Raw genomic sequence first — 16816 nt, 5'->3', positions numbered from 1 at the left:
TAAAGGTTAAAAGTAAAGATTTTACAGTAATAATATAGCAAATCACTTTGTAAGCTCAGTGGTCGGCTTATACGCCGGCTACCTTTACCTCTGTTCCGTCCAGCTCCAGAAGCTGAGAGAAGCGCAATTCAGTCCTAGGAAACTGGGAGAAGTTTCCCAGGACTGGATCCAGCTTTTCCAGGCACCCAGGAAGTTAAAAGGCAGCCGGCAGATAAGCTGAACTAACAAAGCGATTCACTTTGTTATTAATGTAAAATTCGCTCATCTCTAGTTGAAAGGAAACTCTGGCAAAAAATATTAACTGCTGTCAAAGTTATATAGATTATTTGAAAATCTTACAGCTGCTGTACGCCCTGCATGAAGTGATGTATTCTTTCCAGTCTGACACAGTGCTCTCTGCTGCCACCTTTGTCCGTGTCAGGAACTGTCCAGAGCAGAAGAGGTTTCCTATGGGGATTTGCTGCTGCTCTGGACAGTTCCTGACATGGACAGAGGTGGCAGCGGAGAGCAGTGTGTCAGACTGGAAAATATACACCACTTCCTGCAGGACATACAGCAGCTGATAAGTATTGGACTTTTAAATAGAAGGAAATTAGAACTTTCTGACACCAGTTCATTTGAAAGAAAAGAATGTTTCTAAATCCTTACCTCAATTCTGCCGGTGTCGGGTTGGAATCCACGGGCGGGATCTTCGGTAGTGACTCTACACTGTATGGCGCAGCCATTGATCCGGATGTTTTCCTGCTTCAGGCCGAGCTCGGGCAAGCTCTTCCCTTCTGCGATGTGGATCTGAGCATGAACCAAGTCAACGCTGTAAGAAAACACAGAAACATTAGTCTACTTGATGGATTGTACGTTGGTGAAAACCAGAAATCTCTTACCTAAGAGACCTGCTTCTTTACTAAATACATCGTATACAGGTCACGTGGTGACATAACACGGCAAAGAACGGCCATGTTCAATCACATGCTAGAAATACTTCTATTCTCCGACTCCCGGAACACGACTGACGTCATAGGCAGGAGAGACGCCCGGCACCCACTATTCGGGAGGCATTGTTTTGTTGTAGATGATAACACACAGCAATCCATTATCATTACACAGGAACTTTATACAGATTACCCAAAATTGTCAATTCTATGAGATACATTTGCACGATGCTACAGACAGAGCACTCAGCTTGAAGTATATACTTACTTGTCAATTTAGCCTGCTGAGTGCAACATAAAATAAACCGCAATACCATCACATGCTATACTCTATTCTCTTTCTCCAGAAAGTGGTTATCTGTAGCGATATCAGGGGGATTTTATATATATCATATACATATATATATATATATATATATATATATATATATATATATATATATATATATATATATATACACACACACACACACACACAGAGAGTGGTAACTTGGTTTAGGAGTACCTTGGATTGAGAGCGTTTTGGTTTAAGAGCTCACAGTTTTAAATTGTGACTTTTAAGAGCAATGCTTTGGTTTAAGAGCTCCCTGTACTGGGTGGGAGCGCGAGTGGAGGAGGGGCATGGTCTGCATAGTGGGGTCTACAGCACTGTACTCTGACCCAGGAAGTCTCCCTCACCTTCCAAATCATAGCAGATCCACGTCAGGCTGGGGCTTGCATCAGGGGAAAGGACAGTAGAGGTAATCTCTTCATAGCTCTAACCCCTCTCTCCCCAGACAGAGAGTGCTGCATGTATGTGCCCACATCTGCCCTGCTTATTCCTTCATGCAGTCTCTTTCCGCCCTTGTGCTTCCCATCCTCTCCATTCCTGCTATAATGTGGCTGCACTTACACTCAGCTATACACAGTTCTGCAATAATGTGCCTGCACTCACACTCAGCTATGCACACTGCTTCTATAATCTGCCTGCACTTACACTCAGCCATTCACACTGCTGTATAGAAAAGTTTCTGTCACTGTCCTCCTGCACAGCTCTGTAATTCTCACCCTCTGTTTCTCTATTCTAGCCTGTTGTACTACGCTACTGCATTGTGGGGATCTGCAGTTCCATCCTGTATCTACAAACTGCGGCTGTTGAGGTTTATGCACTTACCATACATTATACTCCACATGCTGATTGCTATACTGTACAGTAACTTATTATATAACATATTCATCTGTTTATAAATGTTTCTTTAATTTGTTTTACATGTTATTCAGAATAAAAAATAATTTTTGGGGTGTGGAACCAATTGTCTGCATTTCAATGATTCCTTATGGGTAAATTTGCTTTGGTTTAAGAGTGGATTTGGATTACAAGCACGGACCCGGAACGTGTCCGTGTCTTTCCAGATAATATGGGTGAAAAATACACCCTGGATTTTACTAGTCTTACATTTCTAAAGTAGAAGAGGCCTCAAATGCTAAGACCCCCACAAATCTAGAGATTTAGCTGGGAGAAGCATCTGGCAGCATGCTGTCCTCCCTTATTATAAACTCCCCTATAATCTTACAGAGCCCATCTCCTGCAATGGATTAAGTGCCTAGCCAGGGAGATAAAGGGGTATCCTGCTCAAAAATGACTTCTCATATGTTGCTGCCCATGAGGAGAACATAACAAACAGGCTACTCTTACCTCTCCCTGCTCCCTCAACGTCCTCTTACATCATCTCTAGGTCCCCGGCTGAGTGACCCCCATCTCATAACCAAAACAGACTGGCGATGTCCTGTCATGGCCAGCTATATGCCGAGTGGGTTGTCATCCTGAGTGGGTTATCTAGACAATAGATCAAGCGCCGAAAGAACCAATGACCTAAGAATGGTCAAGGGAAGTTTAGAGTAAGCATGGATAACACATAAATCTATAGAATTAAATGATGCTGTGTATTAAAGGAGAAGTCCGGGCACTGACTTTTTTTTTTCTTCAAAAACAGCCGGGGAGAAGGTGGCTGAACATGACATGTACTTACCTCCCTGGCTCCAGTACTGGGGTCCGCTGTCTTCTGCTCCAGTTCCTGGCCCCCAGCTACTTCTAGAGGGGATCTGCATGTGTTAGGCCTGCACAGCCAGTCAGGGGCGGTACCGGGGTCCCACCTTGGCCACTGACTGGCTAACCAAGCCTAACACGTCACGTCCCAGGTCCCCACTCAGACCTAGAAGTGGGCAGGGGACCAAAAACCGGAGGAGAGGACAGTGGATGCCAGTGCTGGAGCCGGGGAGGCAGGGCCGGATTAAGGTTGGTGGAGGCCCTGGGCGACAATTTTGTTTGGGGCCTCTCATCCCCCCCCCCACCCCAAGAAAAAAATAAAATAAAATGATAGTCATCCATACAAATGGCTGCCTTACTGTAGGGGATTTATAATGTTCATGAACATTATACATGGCTGTGACACCGAGCTCTTCATGAATTGTAGTGAAAATGTTTGTAGATGTTTAATTTCTTTCAAATTCAGTGTTGAAAACTGTCAGTTTTCATTTAATTGCATGCGGGGTCCCCCCTCTCTGTGTATTATCAGTGTGATGTGGGCTCCCCCCTCTATGTCTATTATCAGTGTGATGTGGGATCCCCCCTCTATGTCTATCATCAGTGTGATGTGGGATCCCCCCTCTATGTCTATCATCAGTGTGATGTGGGATCCCCCCTCTATGTCTATCATCAGTGTGATGTGGGATCCCCCCTCTATGTCTATTATCAGTGTGATGCGGGGTCCCCCCTCTCTGTGTATTATCAGTGTGATGTGGGCTCCCCCCTCTATGTCTATTATCAGTGTGATGTGGGATCCCCCCTCTATGTCTATCATCAGTGTGATGTGGGATCCCCCCTCTATGTCTATCATCAGTGTGATGTGGGATCCCCCCTCTATGTCTATTATCAGTGTGATGTGGGATCCCCCCTCTCTGTGTATTATCAGTGTGATGTGGGCTCCCCCCTCTATGTCTATTATCAGTGTGATGTGGGATCCCCCCTCTATGTCTATCATCAGTGTGATGTGGGATCCCCCCTCTATGTCTATTATCAGTGTGATGTGGGATCCCCCCTCTCTGTGTATTATCAGTGTGATGTGGGATCCCCCCTCTATGTCTATTATCAGTGTGATGTGGGATCCCCCCTCTATGTCTATTATCAGTGTGATTTTGTGTTTTTACTTTGGTGCCCATTTTTATGCCAACCATGGGCTCCTTTTGGCCATATTTATCACCGGTCCCCTCAGGGCTCCTCACTTACAAGCAGGTTATGAATATTATACATTTTCTGTAAGAATAATAGCTAAAACAGAAAAAAAGTTAAAAACCTCTGAATAAGAAACTGCTGAATAAGAAACCAACTTCAGCCTGGTTAATCTAGATGGCTATATAACAGCAACATGGCAGACATCATGTGGTAATGGGGACAGAGGCTATTTGTCCAGCAGTTTAGCAATACTGTGCACTGTGCCACTGAGGGGGTAGTGGGTCTCACCACAAAATATGGGCATTTTTGTAGAAACATTGTGGAGAGTACAGAGTGTGCAAGTATAGATAGCAGAGCTGTATGTGTGTGTGCATTCATAAGAAATATGTATGTGTAACAGGCAGTGCTGTGTGTGTGTGTGTGTGTGTGTGTGTAACAGGCAGTGCTGTGTAACAGGCAGTGCTGTGCTGTGTGTGTAACAGGCAGTGCTGTGTGTGTGTGTGTGTGTGTGTGTGTGTATAACAGGCAGTGCTGTGTGTGTGTGTGTGTGTGTGTTTGTGTGTGTGTGTGTGTGTGTGTGTGTGTGTGTGTACATTGAAGGGCTGGTTACCTGCTCATATGGACATGAGCTCCTCTCCATACACATCCCCTCCGACAGCTTGCAGAGTATGGCTCCTCCCACATCACATGGGCCTTGGGCCTATCACCACAGGTCCTTTAGCTCACACTGAGCAGGGTATCCCGTCCTGAAGCTTCCCTGGTGTCCTGTCTCTCAGCCATATCACAGTCCTCACAGGGAGGAGCAGGAGTCACAGGACACACAGGCTGCTGCAGCCATGGTTAGCAGCAGACAGTGAGGATACAGAACACTCTGTGTGAGGTTGTGAATCCTCTACTGTTTGCTTTTTTTCACAAACCCTACTTCCAGGCTTGGGCTGGTGGAGGCCGCCTAGTGGTGGAGGCCTCGGGGCACGTGCCCCTGGTGCCCTCCCTTTAATCCGGCCCTGCGGGGAGGTAAGTGCATGATGTTATGTTCAGCCATCTCCACGGCTGTTTTTTTTTTTTTTTTTTGGGGGGGGGGAACAGTGCCCGGACTTCTCCTTTAATTCCAGGTATTGTAATATTCATGGCACTCCAGTGACTACTACAGGCATGCATTAAGGCAGACTTTGCACATTACCTTCAGATGCTAAGCGTTTCAAACTATGGAGTTTAATGGAGCCGGGCGCATTACTAATGTATAGGTGTTAATAATCACTATGAAACCTGCAAGTCATATGCTGCTTTGTTACCAACTAAAGGGTTAAAAGCCGAAGACAATGCATAACAATTAAACTAGGGAGGCAGGAAAGGGTGCGCACTAGTCAAAGATGGCCACCCTCATGCCAAGAGCCATTAGCTCTGCCACATCAGGCACGGGCCCCCGAGGGAGACATCAGATGAAGGTTGATAGCTTTGTAATCATGACAAAAACTCAACGGGGTGGAAGAAGAGAGGCCTATAAAATGGGGTCTGAAGGAAGAAGGCCTCAATTATGGTGTCAACACATCATCTGCCTCCAAGACTGAAGTGCTTCTCCTAACAGCAATGTAGATTGCCGCAGGAGAAAGCCAACACTACAACTACATTCAATAACCAATGAATAACTTACCAATACAGGCATTAAGCTACCAGAGAGAAGACAGTGACAAACATAGGTGCTATTGTTTTTCTTATAAAAAGCGCCAAAGTTTTCCTTTCTACACTTAATGTATATGGGTATAAAAAAAATTAAAAAAAAAGAATCAAAGTGTGATCACATCTTTAGCAGAAGGATTACCATCAGCCATGCAGAAATACTTCTATTAGATGGGAAGCAGGAGAAGAAGTGCTCGGAGAATATGCCCATTATGCAGGAGCCGTTTCCGCTTGGCTGTGTGTGTATACACAATCCATCTCCCTGTCTCATCCTCCTCCTCACACTGGCTGCTGTAATGCTCACACTAGATAGGGGGAAGACGGGCGAACGAGAAGCAGCTCTTCTATTTATATCCTGTTTATTGAATAATGTTACCCCCTGTATAGGGATTGTGCCGCCATATAGTCAATCATCAAAACAGGCAATCCCTACTATACCAAGTTGTTTTTTTTCAATAACGTCTTTATGTATCATCTTGCTGTAAGGCGGGAGGGGGCTCAAAGTCTGCATAAATCAATAGGAAAACTGAACATAAAACTGCAGTATGTCATACAAAAATAAATAAATTAATAATATTAATACTAATACCAATAATACTAATAATAATACTAATATATATATAAAAAAAATTATATATATATATATATATATATATATATATATATATATATATACACACACACACACACACACACACACACTTTCTTCTTGTATGAAACTGGTTTCTTCTTCCCCTACTAGACCTTTATTAGACCTTTATTCACTCTAAAAATATAAAATAAATAAAAAAATAGAAAGACACTTGAACTCTGTTCTGTGTTTACAAGAACAACTAGCAGATCACTGAGAGATCAGTTAACATGCTACCTACAAGGTAGCAGCAGGGAGAAACTACAAGACGACTACACAAAAAAGGGTCCTATTACACAGGGCAATTATCTGCCCATTTAGGAAGAATCGGGCAGATATTGCCCAGTGTAATAAAGACACGATGAGCCGAGGAGCCGTTGTCTTTTGGCTGGTTTAAAGAAGTTGTCCAGTAAAAATCTTTTTCTTTCAAATCAACTGATATCAAGAAAGTTATATAGATTTGTAATTTACTTCTATTAAAAAATCTCAAGTCTTCCCATACTTATTAGCTGCTGTATGTCCTGCAGGAAATGATGTTTTATTTTCAGTCTGACACTGTGCTCTCTGCTGACATCTCTGGCCGAGACAGGAACTCTCTCTCTGTTTTCTATGAATCCCCATAGAAAACCTTTCCTGCTCTGGACAGTTCAGAACTATTAGGAGAATTTTTTTCTCTGTATTAATTATTTATGACTGACTCACCATCTAATTGTGTGTGTGTGTGTGTGTGTATATATATATATATATATATATATATATATATATATATATATATATATATATATCCTCACCAGCTATATTGGATATTGTTTATTGTACATGGGGAGGGAGGTTCTGTAAGGCATTACATTGCATACATGCGTCTCCCTGTTTTTTTGAGTTGGGAATCGGTCTACATCTCCCCCTTTGGTTTTTTTTTTCTATATACAGAATGTTTTAGGCCTGCATCTCTAATAAAGAACATTATATTTTATGATCTCTGGACGTGGAAACTTTGGGGGACAGTTACAAAAATTCCGCCAGAGGCGTGTACACCAGGGAGAAGGCACAGATTCGACCCCTCTCCCTGGCGTACACCTAATGTATCCCCTGCCCAACCAATTGGGGGGCTCGGCTAAGCAGGGAGGAGGTGTGGCCTCCTCTCACGCCTCATTTATCATGCAGGCGTAAATATCATGATCCAATTATAAATCCGTCTGGCCAATTTGACTACGAGATGTGCGCCTCTTCAAAAATTTGGGGCAAATACTCTGTCACGGTGAGGTGCAGAGCTCGAAATAGAAAATGTGAGGTCTTCTACCTGCAAAGTTAATCTGGAGCAGCAGATCATGCCGAAACCGAAACACAACCTGCGAGTGCCAGAGACCCGCTGAATAAATCTAACGCACGCAGCGACAGAACGTGAACGGATGACGAGCAATGAAATGTCAGCACCTGAGATGTGGGATTATTCGGGGGAGGAAATTGACTCTGTAAGTGATTTAATTGAGTAAAACAGTTTAATATTTAGTTATGTAGAAATCAATTACCAAATGATCTCCCCCTAAATGTCAGTGATCATGACAGACGCCGAGCGGAAGAGCGACTGATCTACCTCGCCGGTTGTTTGCCTCCGATGCTGGGTGATGATACAACCATGTGTGCACTATGCTATACATATAATGGACAGATGGCGGCAATTCTTCACATTTACACAGTTTCCCAGGCTTCTCAATCACAATTATCATCATTCTAGCCATAATTGTTAACCATTATATGGTGCCAACATAAAAAAAATGTACATGCAAAGCCAAGGCCATAAAAGCTTAGTTAACAAAAAGACAACCTTTCAAATAAACTGATGCCAGAAAGTGCCAAAGATTTGTAATTTACTTCTATATATAAAAAAAAAAAAATCTCAAGATTTCCAGTACTTATCATCTGCTTTATGTCCTGCAGGAAGTGGTGTATTCTTTCCAGTCTGACACATTACTCTTTGCTGCCACCTCAGTCAATGTCAGGAACAGTCCAGAGCAGTAACAATCCCCATAGAAAACCTCTCCTGCTCTCCAGACTGGAAAGAAATAATTTCCTGCAGGGCATGCAGCAGCTGATAAGTATTTGAAGACTCAAGAATTTAAGTCATTTATGTAAAATTACAAATCCATTTAAATGGATTGTTTCAGGATTAGAAAGCTGTTTCCATCCAAAAACAGCAGTACTCGTCATCAGATTTTGTCTGGTATTACAATTTAGCTCTGTTAGGTTGCAATACCACACATAAACTGAGGACAAGAGTGGTGCTGTTTTTAGAAGAAAGTAGCCATGTACTCCAACCCAGACCCCTTTTTCGTTAATGCCCAGGGAGGGGGTGGGTGAAAACAATAACATTTACTTACCTACCTGGCAGCGCTGCCCTGTGCATTCAGTCACTTCCCTGCCTTCAGATGAGACAGGTCCACTCAACCAAACAGAGTCTGTAGTGGTGTCCCGCCTCTGCTGCTGATTGGCTGAGCGGGCCAACAGTCCTGTCCCAAGACCAAGAAGCGACCGGATATCGGGAGACCAGAGCGGCACAATGCAGGCAGCAGAGCTGGAGCCAGGGAGGTAAGTGGATTTATGGTTTTCAGCCACTTTTATTGCCAAAAAAAGTGGTCCTGGCCAGAGAACCCCTTTAATGCTTCATTTGCGGAATGAAAAGTTTATAAAAAAAAAATAAAAAAAATCTATAGCTTAACAAATGGCATCCATCATCCATGATCCACTAACCACAGGACCCAAAGGACTCTGGAAGCTGTGCGATCATAGTCATCATTAAGAAAAAATCTGATTGTCAATTGCCGCAACCTTGTGAAACTGAATGGGACCCGCAGGATGCAAAAAAGTGTACACAGACTTGGTAAAAAAAAAAAAAAAAAAAAAATTTAAAAAACTAAAATTACACACATCTCTCCACGAGTACTAACTAAGCAGACAGCTGGATACATATCAATGAAAGCATTCAGAACATACTTTTGTTGCCAGTATCTTTTTATTCTCATTGAAAAAAAAAAAAAAAAAAAAACCTTATTAGGGCTGCAAATGGTGTCAAAGGGGCGGAGCCTATTTTCCCCTCAACGTGCTATATGCCCGCCCCCTGCATAATCAGTCACATACAGTGCCTACAGCACAGAGAAGTGTAGCAGTGCTAGGGTTCAGGGAATACTAGGCAGGGAATACTAGGCTCCGCCTCTTTGACTTCATTCACAGGCAAATTAAGGTGTTTTTAATAAACACACCGACACAGCAACAAAATGTTCTGAATGCTTTGACTGATTTCTAACCAGTGTTTCCACCAGCTTTGTAAACTGTCAGGAGGTTACAGATTCGCTTTAAATTTGCACATATAGCACAGACAACGTGTTTCAAGGTTACACAACCTCTTCCTCAGGGCCAGTCTATTTATATAATACAGTGACAGTTATTTAGATACTTAAAGAAATGGGAAGACCAGGATGAACACCTGTGATTTTCTGGAAGTAGCAGCAAAGGTCTCTGATCTCGCACTGTTTTTATTTCCCGTATCCAGTTCTCAGTCTGGGATGGAGTCCTATAAACCTACCTGGTTCCCCCTTCCCTGCAGGACCGGTTGGAACATCCTGAGCCTGATCTGTGAAGCCTCGGCTACTCAGATGGAAAATTGCCTGCTGCTGTTCTCATTAACTCTAATTCAGATGCTAATTGAGTTCAACCTACTGCATAAAAGGGGCCCATTCCGATCCTATGACTGTAGGCGGATCAATGGCGCACCGGCGGAGGAATATCCTGCTAAACACAAGGCAGCTTAGGCATGGGGGCTCCAGCGTATGGGCTACAAATACACGGAGCCTGTAATGTATGCATGTACTTCAGCTGAAGACAGTATAGCTTTTTATAAGATCACGGATATAATTCAGGCAGGTCAAGGAGCATGTTTGGGGTGTCTAGTCCAAGTTTTCTTAGTTTCTGTTTAGCTGAATACATACCAGAACAGAACCAAATGACGCTTCACACCCTGCATGAGTTTATATGACCGGAGAAAATGAGCCAATGAGGGATGATGGAGAGAGGACAAGAACTACTTCCTGTTTTAGTAACCTGAAAGCGACAAGCATGCAAATTGGCTTCATAAAAGTAAGAAGGACCACAAATCCTGTCCATAGGGATTTCCAGCAAGGTCAACTTTTTTGGGGAAAAGTGATGTTTTAACTTAAAGGGAGAGCAGGAAAGATCCTACTTTTTCTACTCTCCAGTTGCAAACAACTTCCGCAGATGAGAGGGGGGAGGGAACATGTTTTGGCCAGGGACCAATAGCTGCCCGATGTTATGGCAATGCCCCCAGCCCCCGAAACTTGCTCTTACCCTTCTCTCGCCTGCGGAAGTTACTTGCATGGACGGGTGGGAAGGAGGAGTGGAGTGGTCGGTGAGCAGAAAAGGTAGGACCTCTCCTGCTTTCCGGATATCCCCTTTAATGGGATAATACACCAGTTGGATTACTGCATAGAGGGCGTTCTTGTGTAAGGTATGCCATCTTTAGTATCTTCTTTGGCTGCTTTGTTGCCTATGAAACCTATTTGTATTCCATATTCAAATGATCTGTTAGGTGCCCTGGGGGCGTGACTATCTGTTGGTCCATCGCTATGCTTGCTGCCAACACCTCCCATCTTCTCCTCTAGTCACAGCTAACAAAGTGGCAGCTTCAGTCTCTTTACTGTCACAGCACTTTACATAGAAACAACTCTTTCTTAGGTGTGGCTAGGAGAAGGAGATAGAAACGGTGTGGGACAGGCATAGTCACCGACAGATAGTCACTTCCTGCTGCACCCAACAGCTCATATCCATGCTGCTCTATCTAGGTTTAGAAGTCCTAATCAGTAATATGGAGATGTCTGTCAATCATTCAGTAGGACCACCCACTGGACTCCTATATTATACTACAAATCAGTCAGCTCAGCTCCTCCTCCTGTAAAACATGTTGTCAGTAGAATGAACTCCTCTTTTATGGTGTTCGATTTCCTTTAAAGGGGTTATCCGGCATTAGCAATTTTTTCCTATATAGCTGTGGTCATATAGAAAAAAAAAATTAAACATCCTATTCTTACCTGTCCCTGCTCCCTCAGCGTCCTTCTGGTGGTCGTGTCTACTACATCTCGTCTCGGGAGCGACAGACCACTCATTACTGACAAACGGGACAGCAACGTGGCCTAGTTTTGGCTGAGCGGGCTGTCACTCTTAAGATGAATCTGTCATGGAGGAGGAGTGACTGCAGTCAGCGGAGGACAACATAGACACCACCTGCAGGACACCGGGGAAAGCGTGGACAGTAGAGATGAGCGAACCGGGTTCGGGTTTGAGTCCATCTGAACCCGATCGTTCGGTATTTGATTAGCGGTGGCTGCTGAACTTGGATAAAGCCCTAAGGTTGTCTGGAAAACATGGATACAGCCAATGACTATATCCATGTTTTCCACATAGCCTTAGGGCTTTATCCAACTTCAGCAGCCCCCGTTAATCAAATGCCGAACGATCGGGTTCGGATGGACTCCAGCATGCTCCAGGTTCGCTCATCTCTAGTGGACAGGTAAGCATAGGAGGTCTATATTCCATTTGACCCCAGCTATATAGGAAATATTTGCCAACGTTGGACAATCCCTTTAAGCGGTCCTCCAAGTTACTTATTTACAAGCAGAAGCAAGAAGGCGGCCCACTTCCACTTATTTGACACATGGCTGGGAAAATTTATCAACACTGTTTAAAATTTAGACGGCATAAAATTAAGGGAGACCGGCAGAAGATGAGGCAAATTTATTCACAATGGCCGTGTGATAGACAGGAACTTTACATTATGATACTCCCTGGTTGGCTTACTTGGCCAAAAAATATGGAGGGCACCAATAATAAATCAGGCACGCTTTGCTTTTCTAAACCTGCCCAGGACTCGGCAAGATAAAAACGCCAAGTCCTGTCAGACGAAAAAACAGGAAATCCCGCCTTGAAGGAATCCGATTACAGAAGATAAGGTTGCGCCATTCTGTTGAACCATTCCATAGACAGGCACCACATAAAAGCCAATTTAGCCCTGTTAAATTACCAGAGAGGAGTGCGAGCGGAATATACTGCCAGATAAAGCTCCCCGATTGTGAGGAGGATCTGATTTGCAGAGCATTAATATATATGAGAGGCAAAGCATATTGTCATAAAGCTGTTAGCAAGAGAAATATGATTTATGAGCCTGCAAAATTCTTATTAACAGGGCAGAGCCATAGCGATGGGTTAAATATATTTTTTATTCCATGGTTCCATACCAGCAATGCTCTAGCAAGGAAATCTGGCGGTGACAGGAATATTGATTTATAGTGGGCTGTTTCACATGACGGGGATTTTTTTTTTTTACTTCTCTTGCAATCAAGGCCGGGATTTCAGGTAGCGGGGATATTTGCTTTAGGAAGGAAATCAGCGAAAAAACATTGGCTCATGCTTGATAACTACATATGCAGGCTGGAGAAGAAAGTCATATTGACGGGAAGGTACAGCCATATGGGGGTGGGGGGGGGGGGGAGATACAGTCATATTGACGGGAAGGTACAGCCATATGGGGGTGGGGGGGGGGAGATACAGTCATATTGACGGGAAGGTACAGCCATATGGGGGTGGGGGTGGGGGGGGGGGGGAGATACAGTCATATTGACGGGAAGGTACAGCCATATGGGGGTGGGGGTGGGGGGGGGGGAGATACAGTCATATTGACGGGAAGGTACAGCCATATGGGGGGGGGGGGATACAGTCATATTGACGGGGAGGTACAGCCATATGGGGGTGATACAGCCATATAGGGCTGGGGGGGTGGGGGATACAGTCATATTGACGGGGAGGTACAGCCATCTTGAGGGGGTGATACAGTCATATTGACAGGGAGGTACAGCCATATGGGGGTGGGGGAAAAAAACAGCTGTAGGCATCAATTATACAAATGCAAGCAGACCACCCCTTAAAACGAATCTGTACCAAAGGGGACACAAAGCAGTCAGTCATTCTCTATGGGCATTGGACTCATCTCTGGTGAGTGCGCGCACGGCTTCTGACTGGAATTTCTCAGCAGCGGAACAAGGTCCGGGTCCGGGACTTCGAGGAAGGGGTAAGTATAAGGGGCTGATAGGCTTCCTTTAAAAGTACCTGTCATGGCGGTTCTGGATCAGCGGCGAGTTCCTCTGTAAGGCTGGGTTCACACTACGTATATTTCAGTCAGTATTGCAACCAAAACCAGGAGTAGATTAAAAACACAGAAAGGCTCTGTTCACACAATGGTGAAATTGAGTGGATGGCCGCCATATAACAGTAAATAACGGCCATTATTTCAATATAACAGCCGTTGTTTTAAAATAACAGCAAATATTTGCCATTATATAGCGGCCATCCACTCAATTTCAACATTGTGTGAACAGATCCTGTGTTTTTAATCCACTCCTGGTTTTGGTTGCAATATGAGAACCACAATATTGACTGAAATATACGTAGTGTGAACCCAGTCTTAATCTGGAAGATCGGGTCTCAATGGATATGGACATGCAAGGAGACCAAAATGTGTTCAATACCCGTTGTACCAATGGTGATCGCACACATTATGGTATTATTGTGTGTTTAAGGGGGCAGTCATTACAGGTACACTTTTAAGTTTTTTTTGTTTTTTTTTGCCTCATCTCCAAACTCTTATTTTTTCTGTCAAACGAGCCATACGAGGGCTTGTTTTTTGCAGGACCAAATATACTTTTTAATGAAATTCCTCATATCATGTAATGTAATGCAAAGCAACAATATTTGTGGGGTTGTTTACTTCCTTTTAGAAAACTTGTGCATTGCCCCTTTGATTTTTTTTATTTAGATTTTTTTCATCTAAAGAGCAGTCTGAAGGCTTTTTTCCTGCAACAATCTCTAGTTTTTATTATCCTCATTTTGGGGTAAATGGGACTTTTTGAATCATTATTTTTGTGTGAAATCTATGCTTAGTAGGATGTGATGTGACCAAAAATACACAAATTCTGGGCACCCTGTATTAATTATCTATTTATAAAGTTTACCATACTGAATAAATAACTATAATTTAAAGGGGTTTTCCAGGATAGGGTATCAATAGCTGATCAAAGTCGGACCTGCAGATTAGCTGTTCAGCCCTGGGTAGGGGTGTTGCCAGGATGCTACAGCCTCAGCCCATAGTGAAGTAGAAAAAAAGAAGTGGCTGCAGTATCTTCGCTGTTTCCGGATCCATCCTCTGTGCACTGCAAGCAAGAAATAGCCAAACGACAAGGGAGACGGATTCAAGCATCCCACCCCTCAACTATTGATAACTTATCCTATGGATCAATATTTCTTCCAGAGAAAACCCCTTTTAAAAGAAGTCCATCCATTAGAAAAAAAATTAAAATCACGGGCAGGGGTGGGTCGACATAATAAACAATCTATACTTACCAGCCCCGGTGCCTCCATCCCTGCAAATTCATGACCCAGCTGATGAATGCCCCGCTCAGCCAGTCAGTGATCGGGGCAGGACACCACTGCCGCCACTGACTGAACAGGCTATCTCCCACCCTTTCCTGCCGCGTTAAGTCATAGTAAGAAATGGAAAGATAATGACATCCGGCGGGGTCCAGGAGCTCCATGATGCGCTACTGCAAGGGCATGGGGACCAGTAAGTATAGGTAGATATAAGTATCTTTATTATGTTCCCCCAACTCCCTGCCGGTCCTGTAATTAATAATTTGGCTTAACTTCTCCTTCCATATGTCACATTACTATTATTAATATTTTATTTTTTTATTATAGTTTTAGTTTAAAAAAAAAAAAAAAAAAAAAAAGATTTTGATAAACATGGCAATTTGAATTATTTTTTTTTTTTGATGATTCTTTTGATGCCTGTAATGGATCACTTGTACAACACACTGCAATTATAATGTAATGTAATGCAATGTACTGTCACATTGCCATGGGTGTAATAGGAGAATAGATGACAGCTAGCACCCAGTGTGAAATGAGGATAGGTAATGTATCTTACTAATGACACTTCAACACTCAAAACAAAAATACCAAGTTACCGGATAGCCTCCGAGACATAAATAAAGGGGTTTTCCAGGAAATCCAGATTGACTGATGACCAAACATGTGGAGAGGCCATCACTAACCGGGGGGTGCCGCACTACACAGTGAACCGGGGTCAAAAGCTGTTGGCTCTGTTAACGGTGTAGTGGCCAGGTCTGGTTACTGCAGCATAGATGCCATTAACGTGAACAGGAGCCGAGCTGCAGTTATGTGTTGCTATCACTACAAAGTGAACAGAGCCACATGCTTCAGACCCCCGTTCACTGTATAGTGCTGGTGTTGAACAGCCGATTGGTGGGAAGTGTCTGGTGGTGGCTCCTCGCCTGTGGATAGGCCATTAATCTGGTTTTCTCAGAAATCCAATTAAACTTACTTGAGATGTAATTCAAAATCTCCAATAAAAAACAAACAAACACTCACATGGGATAGGAGGCAAGATAATTTAAAGGAGAAGTCCACCCTAGATGAAAAATAGGCTACAGGCAGCCAAGAGGGAGCCAGGAACAGTAAGGTAAGTACTAAAGTACTTATTAAAAAATAATAAATAATAAAAACCTTTAGATGACCTCTAAAGTTCAGCAAGTCCAGTGGCTCGGTGCTTGGTATATTGTGCACATAAATACTCGGTAACAAGAAGGATTGTATTTACCGGATGACTCATCTCTAACTCCGGGTAAATGAACTATACTACAGGATAAAGCAATTACTGAACAGAAAATTGTTCTTCCTTGACTAACTCAGCAGAAAGTAGATGAAAGAAACAAGCTGCAGAGGTTATTACTAACTATACACCTGCACATTGCTCATCTCTATGGACAAAGTCACTGCTGAGGTACAACCTGCGGTCCCAGATGTGACATCAGCCCAGGTAAAACGCTCACTCAGCGCCTCTTACCTGGATGAACTATCTTCCGGCTTCTGTATTTAATAAGGAATAATGCTGACTGTATACAGAGGACAAGAACTTCCATACAGAAAGTATTCATGGTATGTAAGTGGGACTCAAGGAGAATTCTGGGAAGTCAGATATGCAAAGCAGCTTTCCAGTGCCACCTTATAAATAAAAATAAAAGTAAGATACTTCCCAACCCCCATCCCACTGCAGCTCCCAAGTCCGCCTGCTTCAGAGATAAGAGCTCAGAGCAGAACCCATCCACGGCCAATCACTAGATAAAGCAGTGTCCCATAGGCAGCAATTGGCCAAGCAGACAGGTTCTGCTCCGAGCTCTCGTCTTGAAAGCAGGAAGAGGACTGGGCAGTAGACGACACGGGACGGGATTG

The 16816-nt window shown here is 43.5% G+C and overlaps 1 protein-coding gene across 2 annotated transcripts in view; it reads right to left on the bottom strand.

The window, feature by feature from the left end:
• Window positions 1–16816, bottom strand: part of PC (pyruvate carboxylase) — a 363791-nt gene that overhangs the window by 179897 nt on the left and 167078 nt on the right. For both annotated transcript variants that reach the window (XM_069965255.1, XM_069965254.1), the window contains one exon: window positions 649–811. In XM_069965255.1, the coding sequence (XP_069821356.1) occupies window positions 649–811 (163 nt within the window). The remainder of the gene's footprint in view (window positions 1–648; window positions 812–16816) is intronic.

Source organism: Dendropsophus ebraccatus, chromosome 4, assembly GCF_027789765.1.
Source record: "Dendropsophus ebraccatus isolate aDenEbr1 chromosome 4, aDenEbr1.pat, whole genome shotgun sequence".
NCBI lineage: Eukaryota > Metazoa > Chordata > Amphibia > Anura > Hylidae > Dendropsophus > Dendropsophus ebraccatus.
This window is presented reverse-complemented; position numbering and strand designations above follow the sequence as displayed.